We start from the raw sequence: 17,904 nt of genomic DNA on the forward strand, positions 1-17,904 counted from the left end.
AGCAATATTAAATGCCATTTATGATATAAAATCTTAATATTAGGGACTCTAAAAAAAAAAAAACCCAAAATTGAATTATTTAATCATTTTGTTATCTAAAAGTTTTGCTTGTTGGTTAGGGAAAAAGTCTAGGTAAATTACAAATATATTTTCAAAAATTTATTTAAAATACAAATTGTTTTTGTAATTTTTAAAATTACAAATATCTCTTATTAGAATTTTTTTTTATGTAACAGAAAAATAAAATTTTTAACTACTCTTCTATATAATAATAAAAAAAAAGAATAATATATTATACGCATGTTTGATTGATAGGATTAGAATATGTGATTGAGATTATTAATCTGTGGGCCCAATAATCTTGTATTTGTTTTAAAATTTTGTTTCAGGATTATTAATCCAATAGATAATTAACAAATTTGTGGGATTATTAATAATGGAGTAGGGGTGAGATTATATATCCTAAGTTGAGAAATAAAATAAAAAAATTCTTTTACCTTCATATGTTTTCGTATCCAATGCAAATCAAACAATGGACGGGGGATAATTTATCATACTAATTTAATTAGATAGTGAATACCATACTAATTTGGTAGAATTATTAATACGTTCACTATTAGTCTTGTAAATCAAACATAACCTACGTGATTAGAAATTTAAAAGGGTGGGATATATTATATAGGATAATTCATATTTTAAGTAAAATTTGTATTTGTAATTAAGGAAAAAAAAAGAAGAAAGAAATGAAAAAGAGAGCTTAATATCCATATTCTCGACAAGGAGAACCTTGTTTGGTTTTAGAATTTTGAATCTACTTTTCAGTATTTTTTGTATTTTTTTATTTTTACTGAATTTTTTTAATATTTTAAATAATTTTTTTAGTTTTTAAATACATCTAACATAAATATACTTAAAAAGTATAATATTTGTAAAAAAAATCCTTATATAATGTGTTTAGTTTCAGTTTTCTGAATTCAATTTTCTGAAAATTAAGTTTTTTATTTTTCATGTTTTTTTGTTTTTAAATTTTAAGTAATTTTTTTTATTTTTTTAGATGCACCTTACATAAATGTACCTAAATAGTAAAATATTTGTAAAAAATGTATTAAATTTTTATTTTTTTGGTATTTAGTATATTTTTTTTAAAAAAATTTCACAAATATTATACTTTTTAAGTGTATTTATGTTAGGTATATCTAAAAATTAAAAAAAAAATTCTTAAAATATTAAAAAAATTCATTAAAAATATTAAAATATAAAAAATAAAAAAGTAGAATTTTTTGAAAACTATTTTCTGAAAACCTGAATCAAAAATTCACTAAATATAAAAAATATAATTTATTAATTTTTTTTACAAATATATATTACTTTTTAAGTTATGTGTATTTAAAAATTAAAAAAATTACTGTAAATTTTTAAAATATTTATTAAAAATAAAAAAATTTAATTTTTAAAAAATTAAAAACAAGGTGAATGAAATTTGGCATAACTTCAAGGGCCATGAGTGTAAATTTAATTTTTCTTCTCTCTCAATATGCTCACCACACTCGTCATCGTTGTTCGTCTCCATCTCCACACTGTTTAACCCCGACCCAAGCCCTCGGGGTCAAATATATAATTTCACTAACTAAACTTCTAGAAATACATATATATTTTTCAATCGATGATTAAAATCGCCAATATCGAGCACTAAAATAGTCAGATTTTTGCAAAAATTTTGGGTTTGAGTTCTTCGAATTGGGCATAGCTCTCTCTCTACAAATGCTTCTGTAAAACCCCCTCTCAGTTTTTTTTCTTCATTGCAATCGTGAGAAAGTGAGTTTTAGAGAGAGAAACATATACATTATAGAGAGAGAGGGAGGGGAAAGTATGGTCCGGTTGCTATCGAGGCTAAGCCGAGCTATATAGGGAGAGAATCGAAACCCTAATGACATAAATCTGTATAACGAGGTTGGTTTATTTGTGTTCTTGTTAATTTAAGCTTGAATTTGAATATGATATTTATTTCTTGCTGGATTTGAGTTGTCTACGATTGATATTGATTTTTATTTCCAGTTCTAGAGAGGCGCTTTTTGATTCCTCCCCCCCCCCCCCCCCCCCTCTTTTGCTGTCAATTTTTGGTACATGGGCTCGAAATCAGAAATGTTTGTACCGTTGGTTTGATTGAAGACTTGGAAAATTAAGCAGTTGTCATTTATTTCCCTGTTTTATTTTGGATGATGAGAGTTTTCATTTGTTTACAGAAATTATGAATCTATGTAAATGTGTTGGTATAGTTATAAATTTCTCGGTGTAAATGTCGTAGCTGATGTGTCATTCTGATTCAATAAGTTTCACTATCTGTGATATATGTGTCGATTGCTGAATGAATTGTGGGTTTAGGCACCTGAGTGATGCCATCAGTCAAGCATAATTTAGTGCATAGTCCGGGTGCCATTCCAGTGAGATAGACGATGTGGTGTCGTACTTGTATCCCACAAGCGTAGTATTTATTTTCCTTTTAAAAAAGAAAATAAGTGCATGATTGAGCCAAGCTTCACCCAACCAACCCATTCTGCAATTTTATTACACAAATCAGGATTGGGCTGAATTAAATTTATTGACATTGTGCTCGGCCTAACTCAGTTTCAGATAAAATGTTTTGATTGCAATATGCTATTTTCTATTTAAACCTCATGTTAAATTCTTAGTTAGGGCCATGTGAAAATTGAAATGGCAAAAGCTTGAGATGAGGTGATTGGAAATTCACATGTGTTTGTGTTAAGCTTCAAGATTAAGGTCTCAATGTGACAATGCGATCCTTAAGTCATGCATGGTCAAAGGAATTTTTCGCTTACATGTATTACATTTCTTTCATTTGTGAAGATTCAGGTGTATACAAAACGGTGAGTGGAGTTGGAAGAGAGTTAGTATGTTGAAGGTGCAAGGTGTGATATGGAAAATAAAATCATGTCTACAATAGAGTGACTTCAAAACATTTAAGCTCTATATTGGCAAACACTTCCCAAGTGCACTATCTAACTCAGTTCAAAACAATGGCAATTGATGGTGCATGTTATTTTTTACCATGGTGCCCAAGAATGGCTTCTTGTGCTATTTGTTCACACCTTTCATGAGGGAAAAAAAAAAATGCTTCTGCAAACTTGCTAGTGAATATGTGTCATGATCAGTAAAGGGGTTTAACCCAAGTAGTATAGGCATGGACACATGACATAACATGGACAAGTTGAAATGATAATTTCCAAAAAATGCAAAACACGATACACAAGTAAAATTTATATTTTTATAAATGTAATATATGTCAATATATTAATAGTTTATTCAAAGGCAACAAAAAAAAAAAAAAACCATAACATTAATTAAATTAAAGAGCCATAGATACCATAATTTAACTATCAGATATCATTTACGTAACAATTACATTCCAAAGAATGCAAAATAATTATAGAACATTGAAATATACATGATATATTTATCTTATAAATGTTTCAAAACATATTTAGAGTGCATAAGTTATATTCTGAAGAATGCAGAACATTGCTAATGGTCGTGTTCAAAGGGTTTAAGAATCAAGAAGTGTCGCCAAAGTGTTTGATATTATGAATTTAAAACTTTAATTGAGACAAGATGAAGAAATGTTAGACACTCTTTTAGGAGTATCTGCAGATTCTCAATGTCTAACACGGCATGCCTTTTTAGTAGAAGTGTTGATGCTTCTTGTTCATGACCCTTTTTTGACCATGAGAGATGTCATAAGGAGAAATGTTATGAAGTTTCTTTCTCCAAGATTTGTAGCTGTTATAAATAATAAAAGTTGTATTTTTTGAGTTTTATTATATTATTCAATGAGGATGAACCTCAAAATCATATAGTATGATTACATTGTTTACTTCTTGACAATTTTTGTTCATTCTTAAAACATGTACATATTGAAGATTTATCTAGTCAATTTTTTTGGGAAGACATCGTAGTGATCAGTGGGAGGACACCTTGTTCCTTTTCCTTCTAGAAACTATATTTGATTAACTTCATTCATATTGTATATCTATGTTTGGTGGTTGAAGGACCAGTGCTGACTTCTAGCAAAAAAAAAAAAAAAAGGACCAGTGCTGACATTTTGAAATGTATGAGCCTGCTGTGCTAAGAAATCCTTGAGTCGTAACTTCTTTCATTTCCATGAGTGATGTAGAGTACCTTCAAATTTCAATAGGAACACTTTGAATTCTATATTACCCATACCATAAATGTCAAACTATGCACCAAAAGAAAGATATGGAAATACCAAGACAGAGCTTACTTGCATACACAACCAAAGCATTTTACCCATAGAAGCAACCAAAGCAAAGCATTTCCATATTACCCATTCAAACCTAGTACAAACCCATTTACCCATTCAAACCCATATTACCCAACAAAATAACCATAGAAGCAACCAAAGCAAAGCATTTTTGCACCGAAGCAACGCATTCTGAGTAAGAGATCAAGAAGAGGTTTGTGCCAAATTATTTTGCACTTTGCTTTTGGAAATAGAAGCAAAGATAAAAAAATAGTAATAGGTTAGATTTGGAAATAGATTACAACTCAAAAGAAGAGAGAAAGAAATAAAAGGAAATGATAGGTTTATGTATTATAAATAAGATCTATAGTTCTTGCATTATACAATGGCAATAAATAGAACAAAAGGCAATGTAAGAGAGAGCAGCTTAAAAGAAAATAAAAGGAAAAAGTCTTATAAAATAAAAAGGATAAATTAAAAAAATGAAAGAAATAGAAAAAATGATTGAATAGTGATTTGTAACTTTGTATTTTAGCTTGTAGTTGAATGAAAAAAAGACAAGAGTATAACATAATTAGAGACAAAGAAAAGCATTCAATAAGAGACAGAAATGGAAAATCAAATAAATATTAGATCTTAGGCTATTTTATTAAATGCAGAAAAGAAAAAAAAGGCAACAAAAGTAGCCAAATGATCTACTATACAACGAGATTCAATTCTCTAGTTTTTCCAAATTATGACAATATTTGAATGGCTATGTCCATATTTGTTTTTCTTAGCACATTTGGTTCCATGACTTATTTTGGTTTCGTTTGGACCATGTAAATTTGGTCTTTAGGCCACAAACATAAAAAATGACAAAAAAAAGCAATTTACAAAACGAGGTTGAATTGGATTAGTAGGATTGGACCTCAATCAGGATTCCACAATCCAAATGCTACCTGCAAGGGATTTTCTACATGATTGAGATTGGTTTTGTCCAAATGGTTAGTTAGATCATAGGATTGTAAGATTCAGATAGGAATTTTAACAAACCATGTGTCGTCTGGATTGGGTATTCTAAAAAGATGTAGCAAGAGCCTGTTTGGTTGGTTGGGGATGGAGTGGGGAATCGTAGGAGGAACGCTTGGCTTCTAGTTCTGTTATGCTTGATGTGGCTTTTTTGGAGGGTGCTTAGTACGAGAACTTTACAAAGTGTAGGTGTCATTTCCCCGCACTAAAGTTGATGTCGAGAGGACACTTGAGATAATCAGATTAGTAACGAGGTGGCAGTTAGAGTAACTTTATAAATATTATAGTTTGTGGAGAATTGCTATTGAAAACCTTAGTGGAAATTGTTATTTAAGACCTCAGGGGACATAAGTTGATATTTTGCATACTTGTGGATTATACATCTTCTCTAGCAATTTCACGTTGTCAAGGCAATTGTTTGTTATACCTTGATCTCGCAATTCATTGTTTTAATTGTGTTTCTGTAAAACGTAGACTTATGCTAAGCCAATTTGTCCAATGAAAGTGTGTTTATTTTTTGAGTGCCAATATACATGCTTTTCCCCATGCACATATATAGTTGTAAATGAACATACAGATATAGCTATTTATTTATTGTTGTGAGGGTTCATGATAATGATTTTTCTTTCTTTTTTTCTATATTTGATTCATTTCCCTTAATAGGTATGCCAGTAACTGCTGAAATATTTCTAGCCAACGAGGTTTGATTGCCTCACCAATAGCAGTTTGGAACTTTGAATGCCATAAAACAAGCTGAGCATTCTATTTCTTCTGAAAGGAATCCAATGGAGCTAGAAGTTTCATCTCCAAAGGCCAGGGGTCTTTCTCCTTCTGATTGTGTCAGTGATCCTGAAGAGCAAGAAATCAGTGATGACGACGACGATGATCGTAATCATAAGCATCGTAGACGGGAGACACGGTCTCAATCTTTGGAGAGAGATGCTATGGAACAAGTTCTAATAAGGCCATACAGAAAGAGAAATAAACCTTTTGAAAATGGACATCCTTATAGGGAAAATGATTCTCAGTCCAGCGAAACCTGGAAAAGTTATAATATGTCCCCTCTGGAGAAAGACCTGTCTGCAAAGTTCGATAAACGACGCCCTGGCTTCACCACATTTCCTAGAGCTCCAAACAGGGTTAATCAATCATTTTCTGCTGAGCTTGGTCCTGGTAGGGGTGGAGGAAGGGAATCTGGTTCCTGGAGCCAACGTGATCCTAGGTTCATCTCTATTGATATTGCTTCTCAAATGGTTCCACAGGGATCTGTTGCTCCAAGTCTGTTTCCAGGGAGGGGGTTGCCAAATGTTTCGAACTCACAAAATGCATCATGGAGTGCATTTGGACTGATTCCAGGAATGCCAAATGGTGGTATGGATACACTCCATTCCCTTGGTTTGCAGGGAACGCTTAGACCATCAATCAGTCCTTCACTAAATATAGGTCTTCCACGCCAAAGGTGCAGAGACTTTGAGGAGCGTGGTTTTTGCCTAAGAGGAGACATGTGTCCAATGGAACATGGTGTCAATCGGATTGTTGTTGAAGATGTTCAGGTATGTGATATGTTGCATGCATCTACTGTCACTCAAATTTCAATGGTCAATTTGATGTTGGATAATGCTTGGGATAGGGAAGATGTCATTGGCATGCGCTAGTGGCATCTTCCACTGTCATTGCTTGATTTCCAATATACGATTTCTAATTTTCTTAAAGTAGCAGTTTGTTGCTTGAGCATATGTTAAACTGCTTAAACTAAATTTTTGTTTTCGGGGTTACAGAGCCTTTCACAGTTCAATCTCCCTGTATCACTTCCAAGTGCTCACCTGCTGGGAACACCCTCTGTTTTACCTTCTGTTGGTGCTCCTTCAAGCACATTGATAAATAGCAAGAGTTTACATAGCAAAAGTAGCAAGCCTGGAATGACTGATGATGGATTGGGCATGAATAGTGTTTTTACTGGTTCAGCTGGTGCTGATTTTTATGATCCTGATCAGCCTCTGTGGACTAATGTTTGTACTGAGACTTCAACAGCACCGCTAGGACTAAATTCATCTAAGCTTGATGAAACTGAATCTTTGTTAGATGCCAACCCCTCTGCCCGTCACCATGGCAGGTTATTCGATGGCTCTGACAATGAACACCTGGTGAGGAGCACTACTACTGCTGCTGGACCTCAAAGTACAAGTTCATCTGTGTGGGGAAGAATTGCTACAAAGAACAAACTGGAAACTAAGGAGAAAATTGATTTGACCAGAAATTTCTCAAATTATATTGAAAATGAAGCAAAGGATGAACAAGCACCATTAACCAATCTTCAGGAACCTGCCCGACAAGGGAAGCGGATCACTGTGGAAAACATTGGCTCACAAGCAATTGATTCATCTCTGAAGACACAAGGTGATACTGGACATACTACTCGGAAACCTTCTCAAAAAGCATTACGTACTCTATTTGTGAATGGCATTCCTCACAAAGACAACAAAAGAGAGGCCCTTCTTTCACATTTTAAAAAATTTGGAGAGGTTATTGACATTTATATTCCATTGAATAGTGAACGAGCTTTTGTTCAGTTCTCTAAAAGGGAAGAGGCTGAGGCTGCTCTGAAGGCACCTGATGCTGTAATGGGTAATAGGTTTATCAAGCTATGGTGGGCTAATCGGGACAGCATTCCTGATGATGGAACAAGTAATCTTAATAGTGTTTCAGTAACTCGTGAGGTGGCAGCTGTTTCAGTTCCACCCCATCTGTCTGTTGCGCACAGTGGAAAGGATAATCTCCAATCTGCAGCTCCAAAACTTAGTGTTCCCAATGCTTCTGTTGCTTCTGTGCCTGCCTCTGATCACCATCACCCTAAGCTTGTGGTGTCTAATAGTCCGAAAGCCCCACCTCCTTTGCAAAAGAAGCTGGAGAATTTAGAGCTTTTGAAGGAGGAACTACGTAAGAAGCAGGAATTGCTTGATCAGAAACGCAATGACTTTCGGCTTCAGTTGGACAAACTTGAGAAACAAGTAATACTCAGTTTTACTGACTCATCATTTCTGAGTTTGTTTTTTGTGTTTTTATTTTTCCACTTTTGCCTTTGGTTTATATTTTTCTTGTTGTAGAACCTTGCATTTTATATGTGCTACGTATTGTGACCATGCATTTTCTACATATATTAGAATTGTGCCAGGGTCTGGCTAGGGACACGTACAAACTTGATGTTATTTATAAGATCATGTTGAGGAACACCATGCAAAACTAACATTGCTAAGAATTTTATTGATTTGAGTAAGTTGGAATCTTATATGTGACAATGACATTAAGTGATTTGATTACTGAATGGGAAAGGGGGGGAAGAGACTGTTGTGGAAAGTTGTTTGCTTGCTAATTGCTATCTTCCTGCCCTCCCAATTTCCAGTAACATGATGTAAAATTATTGATGATCAACAATAAAACATGAAATATTTAGGTTAGCTAACCTCAAATTGTCACTTTCTTTAGGCTACAGGTCCCAAAGGTGAAGTACTGTCTGAGCAGGCGGCTAAGAGACATAAACCAGGAACAGTAGCTGATGTTGCAAAAGCTACAACTCCCAGGTTTGCTGATTCTGGTACTGTAGTGGCATCATCACTAGCAGAAGTGATGGCTGAGAAGAATAAATTTGTGGAGGACATCGTGCACCAAAGTTCCAAGCCTAGTACAGTTGCGACACTGCAGGAACCTTCAAGTGTGAAGCATTCAATTCGTCCTTTGGCACCAGCAGGGGCACCTTTTGTCATGAATAAATTCAAATTGGACAACCGTCCCACCACCTTCAAAATTATTCCACCTTTACCAACAGGCCTTGCAAATGTGAGTCTTTCCCTCCTCTCCCGTTTCATATGGGATGTTTTGCGCATTATATGCATTTTGTTCCTTGCTTGGTGCAGGAAGTCTACTTGTGTCACATTTTTTCTTTGGGGCTAAACTTCTCAAATGTGCCCTCTGATAATTCTATGTTTCATATACATTGTTATATTTTACCTTTTTTCAACCTTTTTGTGTAGTATTACATTTTTTTTCTTTGTTTTGGGTTAGTGATCATTTTATTAAAAAAACAACACCCAATTAGTACACATTAATGTGTGTTTGGGAGGAAAAAGATTGGGTACACACCTAACCTTCAGCATAGTGCACAAAGTGGTTGCCCCGAGACTTGAACCCATAGTCTCAGAGTTATTAGGCCAAGGTTTTACCATTGAACCAATGGTCAAAAGACAATAGAAATATGATGAGGCTCAAGACACATCCTCAAAAGGCAGTCATAGACACTGCCAAAGCAGCCATACCTCCTCAAAAGACGTATCCTAGAAAGAAAATCTCTTATAAGCCCGAGATGATAGGCCACAAAACATCATCTCACAACCTGGGAGGATAGGTTGAACAATTCACAAATCACTAACTCTTAAGGTTAGAAATCTAACCCCCTCCCACAAACTGAGAGGAAAGGTATACACATTCACAACCTATAAGTGAATATTTGAATTAGCCCTAATCTCCTTGCTTTTCCTAGAACTTTAAGATTTGGTAGAAGGCTTTAGGCATGATTTGATTTCCTTGGTTAAACGGAGATTGCGATAGCTTATACTCTAGCTAATTTTAGGTTGCTGATCTTTTCCTTAAGCTTCCTATGTATAGCATCCCTAGGGGAAGATGTGATCTCCATAATCCCTGTTGCTTCAACTTTACTTGAAGAAACATTGTCTTCTTTTGGAGGAGAGAACTCAGCCACAACTTAAAGCAACCCTATCGTTTTTGTCGGTAAGACCCCTTGAACCATCCTCATTGGGTTGTTTGGATGGACAGTTTGCTTCATTCTTAGTACTTTGTTCACTCTTGGAATCACACCCATCCTTGGAATAAGACAAGGCAAGCTCCTCGAAATCAGTGTTGTCAATCGTAATACATATTGTGTATCATTGTATCACTTTTCAGTATTGTGTATTTTAAGATACATAATCATATATGGATATAGATAATAAAAAAAAGTATTTTCATATAATATATAAATATATTGTAAGAATAAAGTACTAAATCATATGACTAACAACTTGAAAATTCTCTCTAAGAAACTTACAAATTGGTTAAAGAGCTAAATATACATCCATTTAAAACCCAACTATCCAACTCATAAGAAATTAGGAAAATTTTGAAAATTTAATAATAAAAGATAAATGACATTTCATTTCAAATATGAAAGATGAGTCATAAGTTTCTTTCTTTCTTTTTTCCAGTCTGGCCTGGCTGCTTTGATTTTATGTCCATTTGGTTCATGATTTGAGACTATTTTTCTAGATATAAGTAGTCCCAAACATACTTGTTATACGGTTTATTGACATGGTCAAAACAAGCCTTTTTGGCTCAAATCTTGGTTCTAAACTCAAATGCTACAATATGAGAGTCATTTTTTCTTGCGAGTTCATTTGGAATTGGGTCTCTTTTGTAAGGGATTTTCGGAGAACATAGTTCATGGTTGTTCAGTGAGTGTCGGTCATGGGATTGATAAAGAAAAAAAAGTTGTTAACAGGGTCAAAAGTGATGGAGAAGATAAAGATGAATTGATTGTTTGGTATACGTTGAATCACAGTACGATATGAAATCATATGATAGCGATTCAACTCACCAGCGATATGTGTCTGTGTTTCGTATCTTTTTTCATACAATATACATGTCACATATTACATGATATTAACCACACGGCAGTTGAAATAATTTGAGGATAAGGTGACTTTTGGCTCATTCTTCTCATCTTTAGGAAAAGCATGCACACTATCTTTGCCCTTATAATTCTTTACCTCTTAACCTCATAAGGATCACCATATCCCAAATTATGCATGAAGGATTTTGAAATTTCCTTATTAGCATGAATCTCGACACAACCTCTAGTAAAAGTAAGTCCACTAAGTGATTGGGTATATTCATCAAGGTACAAAATAAAGTAGTACCAATAACACTAGCTACATAACTCAAACCATCTTCGGCCCATAGCTCAAGGGAGATATTATAAAATTTCACTCAAATTGGGACACTAGAAAATTATTTCTTAGTCAATTGTATACCGGAATGCCATCTCTTGAAAACAATTAATATAATCCCAAAATAAAAAGTTCTACTATCAACAAAGCATCCTCATTTTTAATCTTAAAAATAAAAAAAAAAAAACCATTGTCTAGAGTAACTATATCATCAAGATTATCGTTCTACAATTTTTTGGGCCTTGACTTAATCTTTTGGAAGGATAGTCTTTTATCAATAAAAAGCCCGCTAAAGCATGTTCCCACTTTAGAAAACCATGTCTTGAAATTTCAATGGGAATCTTTAGATCATCATTTTCAAAACCCACAGTGTATGAGCACGAAATAATGTTCTCGTATAATCCTGTTGATCAAGTCTGCGCTCCTCCGAACGTCGTCGCTGTACTCCCTGAAAACACAAACGTGAGCTAGCTGGCAAGTGTGTGCCGGATACCTCTCCGATGCCTAAATTAGCCAAATAGACAAATAGGTAAAAACTCTGTGTATTCGAGAATCAAAGTTGTGATACATATACATAGGTTCTGTTGAGAGCTTTTATAGTTTTTTGCCTGGCCCAATCCTAGTAGGACTCTTATTCCTCAATGTAGAGTCCTTCTAGGAATCACACTCCTGAAAGATAATGTTTTTCCTTCAACACCCCCCTCACTGCTTAAACCAAGTGAGTTAGTTTTACCACAGTTGGATAACAGTATGACCGAGCTAACACTAGCCCTTTGTCACACTTAATTCAGCGCCTTCATATGCAACACATAGCTCGGCTCTTGTTCACTTGTACCTCGGTTTTGTCTGTTTAGACCGAGCTAACTGCAGCAAGCTTTGGCCGGGCTAACGAGGGCAAGGTGGACCTTAAGAAGCCCAAACACCTCGGCTTCGAATACTATGACCGAGCTAATTATCACCACTCCAATCGTAGCGACTGTGACCATACTTGGACCGAGCTAACAGCAAGGTCCACTTTGCTAAGCCCTTTTCATCACGGCCCATAGAACGGCCCATTACTACGCCTGGGCCTAACTCGGCCCTAATGCACAGAAAAACTCCCTCTCACATAGTAAATATCTTGAATTTCGATATGAATTTCCGCCTCTTATCCTCCTTTTTAAAAGAGTTCATTCCAAGATACAGTTTGATTTTTAGAGGCATTAGACTCTCCCGCTCCACTATGAACTCCGGTTTGGTTCAAATTCTTTGTTGGCATGATTCCAACTTTGAATTCTTGGATCACCCCCAGGCAGACACCACGTGGCCTTGGTGATTTAGCCCCACTGAAATTTGTTCTTTAAACCGAAATTAGGGCAGTCTTTTTAATCAATCCGAAAAGGTAGCCCAACGAAATCTTCAGTGAACAGTGCCTTTGGTAGCCCCTGGAGACAAATGGATTGGCAGAGATTCCCTTCTGGCTCATCCTCAATAGCAAGTTGATGACATGGAATTCTTTCAAAGCCAACTTCTTTGCTGACTTGCTTCCGTTTTTTGAGAATCCCTTACACATGACTTGATCCTCTGTCAAAGAATATTAGAGGCAATCAATGGTAATATCGCATATTGGGGCTCTTGGCGTCGCCTGTCCTTAGTTCCACTCCTCCCTCAGAGAATGGCTATTAGGGATTGAAGCTCAAGCGTGTATTACATTCCATCCCTGGGGAAAGCAAATTTGTATTAACAGATGCTGCAAAAGTAACCAAATTGTTGGCAGCAAAATGTAGGAGTTGTTAAATATGACATTGCCATCAATTAAATTTTTAAACATCTGTAGTGGTGCTGAACTTAAAAGATTGAGGGAAGGCATCTTCATGGCCATAACAAAGGTTTTAAACATTGGAATGTCGTTAAAGCAATCAATTAGACTGGTAAAGGCCATGGACTTTGTCACCAACCATCCAAAAATGCAGAAACTAGATGTTAAGTAATTACTATGAAAAAATGTTTATAGGGAAGTAAAGAAAGTAGTGGATCGGCTAGCTGGGTTGAGCCAATCATTAAGGAAGATATCAAGTGGGCTGGGGCAGTTTTTCCTAACCATTAGAGGGGTAGGAGCTTGTATAGATTACACTATAAGAATTTAAGGTATTTCTGCAGTAATTTCTTTTATAATTAGATATCCAACATTATGTAAGTTTTTTTTCCCTTCCCCCTGAATTAATTATGCAGCATCACATTTCTATGAGCATTATGATCACCTTAGATTTTAGTTCAATATATTGAGTTTTTTAAACCATTATGAAATACAGTATATTGGAAAAAACTTTCGGGATTTCTAAATTTACCATTTGGTGTACCATGTTTCAGAAGGTGCATTCCAAAACGTAATTCGCTAGAATATTTACACTAGTAGGAGGCAATTTTGTAACATTTGTGAACAAGCTTCACGATACATTCTAAGCATGATTTGTTTTCTTCTTTTTTTTTTTCATACTACAAAGCATTTGTAGCATCGCGCCATGCTCTATGCTTTAATGCCTCCTAGAACATTTTCCCTAACCAAAGAACCCTCAATATACATCTCATGATTGTAAAATTTACCTTCGTAATGGATTGAGTAAATTCTATGCGTCCATGCTTTGTCCCTTTGTTGCTTTGTTCTACTACTGATGGTAAGACTGACTTCTTGATGTTGCCTAGGTTGCTGTTTTGAAGGAACACTTCTCGGCGTATGGCGATCTGTCTGCCATAGAGCTAGAAGATGTAGAGTCTAGCGACTTGGTGGCATCCAAAAATTGCTCCGCCCATATTTCTTTCACAACACGTCATTCAGCTGAGAGGGCATTTGTGAACGGTAAATGCTGGCAAGGCCACAATTTGCAGCTGACGTGGCTGCCACCAAGTAATTCTAGCAACGACAATGGTACTATTAGAGAAGTTGCACCCGTTGATTCCCATAAAGCAGCTGCCTCAGGAAATGGAGAATCTGAAAAATTGGAAAGAAAAGAAAGTGGTGGTGAGCGTATGGAACAGGATGAAGATCTGCAGTCCAGTTCGTCAACGAATTCGTCTGAGAAAAAGTGTCCTAAAGGAGATGGCTGTTGAGGATGGCCTGATTGTCGGATTGTACAGTGAGGTAAATTTTAAATATTTTTAAAAATATTTAAGGTGTCTTGGAAATTGCTAAATTCTGGTTTTCCAATTTTTTTAATCACATGCTTCTTGGGTTATGTAAAGAGGGAATTTTGCGATTTTCAACTACCAATGCTGGACAAGGGATGGTTAGTTGTGAATTGTGTTGTCTTTTAAATGTTTAGGACTGACGATTAAAGTTGAAAAATAACTATCAAAATAAATTAAAATGTTAAATGAGAACTTCTTTGATCCTCTTTTTCTTTCTACAATTCCATTTGATGTGTTATTATTATATCAAACGTGGTTTGCTTTTATCATGTCTAGCCTTGTTCCACTAAGTGGAAGGGTTGAAAACTAGCCAAGAAGTAGGTTTTGCAAGCTTGGTTTGTTAATGTTTAAAATTATGTTCAAGTTTGGCTTGTTTTTACATAACAAGTCGATATAGAATGAGTTTTCAACGAGTCGAACATGAGTTGAGTTAGTTTTATTTTTTATGGTGCGTGTAACTTTATCGAGCTGAGTAGTAAATTGTTTTAGTTTGACTTGAAAACTTAACGATTTTAAAATTGTGTTAAAGTTTGGCTTGTTTACGCTTGAATGAGCTTTTAACAAGTTGAGTCCGAGTAATTTGGTTCATTTAACAGCTCTAAGAGGTGAAAATTTGCTAGTTAGGGTGCTTGGGTTGAGGAACTATGATGCTTGAAGGATGGGGACTATTACAAATTTTGTTCAAAGTGGTTTTGGAGTGGAAATGCTTTAACATGCAGAAAATTAAGAAGAAGATAAGTCTAGGCATTGTATCTTGGTTTTATAGGGATCATATTTAGGGTTATAATTGCATTATACAATCCCAAAAATGCTTTAAAATGCAGAAAATTAAGAAGAAGATAAGTCTAGGCATTGTATCTTGGTTTTATAGGGATCATATTTAGGGTTATAATTGCATTATACAATCCCAAAGAAGGTTCAAAAGTTTTGAAAAATCTCTAAAAGCATTCTCTATTAAATTATTATGCTGCATTATAGAATAAAATAATTATTTAGACTTCATATGAAATGATCATTCTATTATAATAGAACGGTGAATAATGTTTTATTTATTTATTTATTTATTTTTAATCAATTCAACATGAGAGAATGATCATTTTATTCACTATATGTCACTGAACCAAATAGTTATTTAAAAATTGCAAGCACAAAATGCTAAAAATTTGTTTGATAAATTATTTTTTTCTTGAAAACAATAACTTTTTAGGAAATATTAAAAGATGATTGCTAAGTCTTAAAAAAATATTTTTAGACAAATTTTAATGATCTTTGTATAGATAGTCATAATAATGTAAATCTATATATTTATTTGTTCTAGGATTTAGTTATATTTATCAAACACCGGTTGGCAATGGTTTTAAGTCTGATTTTATTATGTTTTTTGTCAAACATTTAATTTTTTTTTTAAAAAAAAAAAAATTTAAACTAACGATTTGAAAAATCAAAAATTGCATATTCATTAAAAAAAAACCCACTAAAAGTCAGTTTAATTGTAAACAATAGTTTTTAGTCCTCAGAAACATTTCCTAATGAACATTTAAAAAAAAAAAAAAAAATTTGTCTAAAAATTGTGGATTCTATGCTTGATTTTGGACTTTTTAAAAATAATTTTAAGTTTTCAATCAATATTCTTTTATTTTTGTGAATTTTTATAATATTTTAATTAATATTTAAAATACATTAAAAAAAGTATAAAATTTGTAAATTTTTACTAAATACAAAAACAAAAAAAAAAATAATATGAATGAGAGAGAGGTGCACCAGTAGCATAATGCATCCGTTACACTAACTATTTTCTCATACTTATATACACAATTTGTTGTATAATACATTTACCCGGTGAAATAAAATAGTAAAATATATAATATGATAACTATCATTTTATATAAATTATTAACTCATTGTTCACATTTATTTACATCATTAATCGTTGAATTAAAATAATTAGTCAACTTTGTTGAATGTCCATCAAAATTTAATCCTGATAACAAAATTTGCATCAAAATAATGGAATATCAGTCATATGAATTAATAATTCTACTTTTAAAGTATAATTCATCCAATCAAATAGACTCTAAAAATAAATATTTGTGTTGGGAATGCCATTTTCTCCTGTCCCAATCCACCCCGTCTCAGATGGATTCTTTGCTCCAATGAGGAAATGAGGTGGGAGACGAGTTTTGCTTCCCTCGTCTTATTCTAATTCAACCTATTACTAATTCGATTAGTCCCATCCCACCAGATATATGGGATCATAGTAGAAAATTACAAACTCACCATAAACCTGATCTGTAGTCATTATTAACTAATAATAAAGGATTTTATAAATTAAAAAAAATATATTATTATAATTATCTTGAAATAGGTTAATATTTTATCTTGTGATAGACATAAAATTTATAAATTAACTTTTATGTTTATAACATTTTAAATTATTAGTTTTAAAAAATTAAAAAATACATATATAAGTCCAATTAGTGCAATTTTGATAATTTGTGTTAAAAAAAGTTAAATATGATTAAATGAGTTATGACGTACCTTTTCTTATTTTGAAAATATACAAATTTAAAAGTTATAATTAAGACAAATATACAATTTTATTATCAAATGTGAAGTTGAGTGATATTTAACAATAATTAATATGATGTTTCTATTATTAATCCAATAGTTTAAGTTATATTTCTTTTGATTTCATAACTAAAATACAATATGAATATAATACACACATGGATTTCTATTCTTTAAGAATAAGAAGGTTTCAAAATAGTTTCAAACTTTCATCATTTTCTTTTAATCTGTTTTTATCTAATTTGATTTTAAATTTGAATAAATTTTTTGATTTTATATGAATTTCTTTAATTTTTTCATTAAATTTTTATCAATTTTTAAAAGAATTTCATTCTTATCCCAATTTTTTTTACCACCAATTTTGATGGAAAAAACAATAATTTTCAACCATTCATCTTTTTAAATTTTTATCAAATTATAATTTGATAAAAAAAAAATATTAAGAGTTGAAGATTATCTTAATTGGAATTATAGTGAAATAACATTTTGAAATAGTCAAAGTTTGAGTATGTGGTTGGTTCAAATATATAATTTAATTAATTCTTTTCTCATGTTTGTATAAAAATTGACACTTATGGCTGCATCATTATAAGTCAGATTATGGAAAAAAATTTGAGGTGTCAAACATTTTCTATTTGCAAATATCCTACATATTTAAAAAAAAAATAAAAAAATATGTAACTTTTGGATTTGTGTTTATCAGTTTTGTTTTATGAACACAAACAATTGATGTTTCAATTTAAAAATTAAAAAATAGATTGGATTTTTTGGAGATTATCCTTATATATTATACTATTATATAAAACTATAGCGGTAACAAATTAACTATAATTTCAATTAATTAAATTATAATTAACAAACTAACAAATAGCTGTAATTGTATAATGG

At 33.0% G+C, this 17,904-nt stretch overlaps 1 protein-coding gene across 3 annotated transcripts; it reads left to right on the top strand.

The window, feature by feature from the left end:
* Positions 1-1,509: 1,509 nt before the first annotated feature.
* LOC114316280 (zinc finger CCCH domain-containing protein 41-like) lies at positions 1,510-14,654 on the top strand. Of its 3 annotated transcripts, none has more exons than XM_082867604.1 (5): positions 1,510-1,950; positions 5,951-6,840; positions 7,066-8,295; positions 8,771-9,121; positions 13,966-14,654. In XM_082867604.1, exons 2-5 carry the CDS (start codon positions 6,073-6,075, stop codon positions 14,368-14,370), a joined length of 2,754 nt encoding a protein of 917 aa, XP_082723730.1. In that variant the 5' UTR covers positions 1,510-1,950; positions 5,951-6,072; the 3' UTR covers positions 14,371-14,654. The 3 variants fall into 3 exon arrangements, with proteins under 3 accessions (XP_082723730.1, XP_082723731.1, XP_028118740.2); XM_082867605.1 differs by having other exon boundaries at positions 1,679-1,950; positions 5,960-6,840; XM_028262939.2 differs by having other exon boundaries at positions 1,748-1,950; positions 6,066-6,840.
* Positions 14,655-17,904: the final 3,250 nt, after the last annotated feature.

This window comes from Camellia sinensis, chromosome 4 (assembly GCF_055761805.1).
Source record: "Camellia sinensis isolate YWXY chromosome 4, ASM5576180v1, whole genome shotgun sequence".
Classification (NCBI taxonomy): domain Eukaryota; kingdom Viridiplantae; phylum Streptophyta; class Magnoliopsida; order Ericales; family Theaceae; genus Camellia; species Camellia sinensis.

What these genes read in the sequence shown, in the direction of transcription:
- LOC114316280 (XM_082867604.1), top strand. Translation starts at nt 6,073, where the DNA reads ATGGAGCTAGAAGTTTCATCTCCAAAGGCCAGGGGTCTTTCTCCTTCT. An exon ending in TTGTTGTTGAAGATGTTCAG is followed by an intron (nt 6,841 to 7,065) that starts GTATGTGATATG and finishes TCGGGGTTACAG; the next exon opens with AGCCTTTCACAGTTCAATCT. An exon ending in TACCAACAGGCCTTGCAAAT is followed by an intron (nt 9,122 to 13,965) that starts GTGAGTCTTTCC and finishes GATGTTGCCTAG; the next exon opens with GTTGCTGTTTTGAAGGAACA.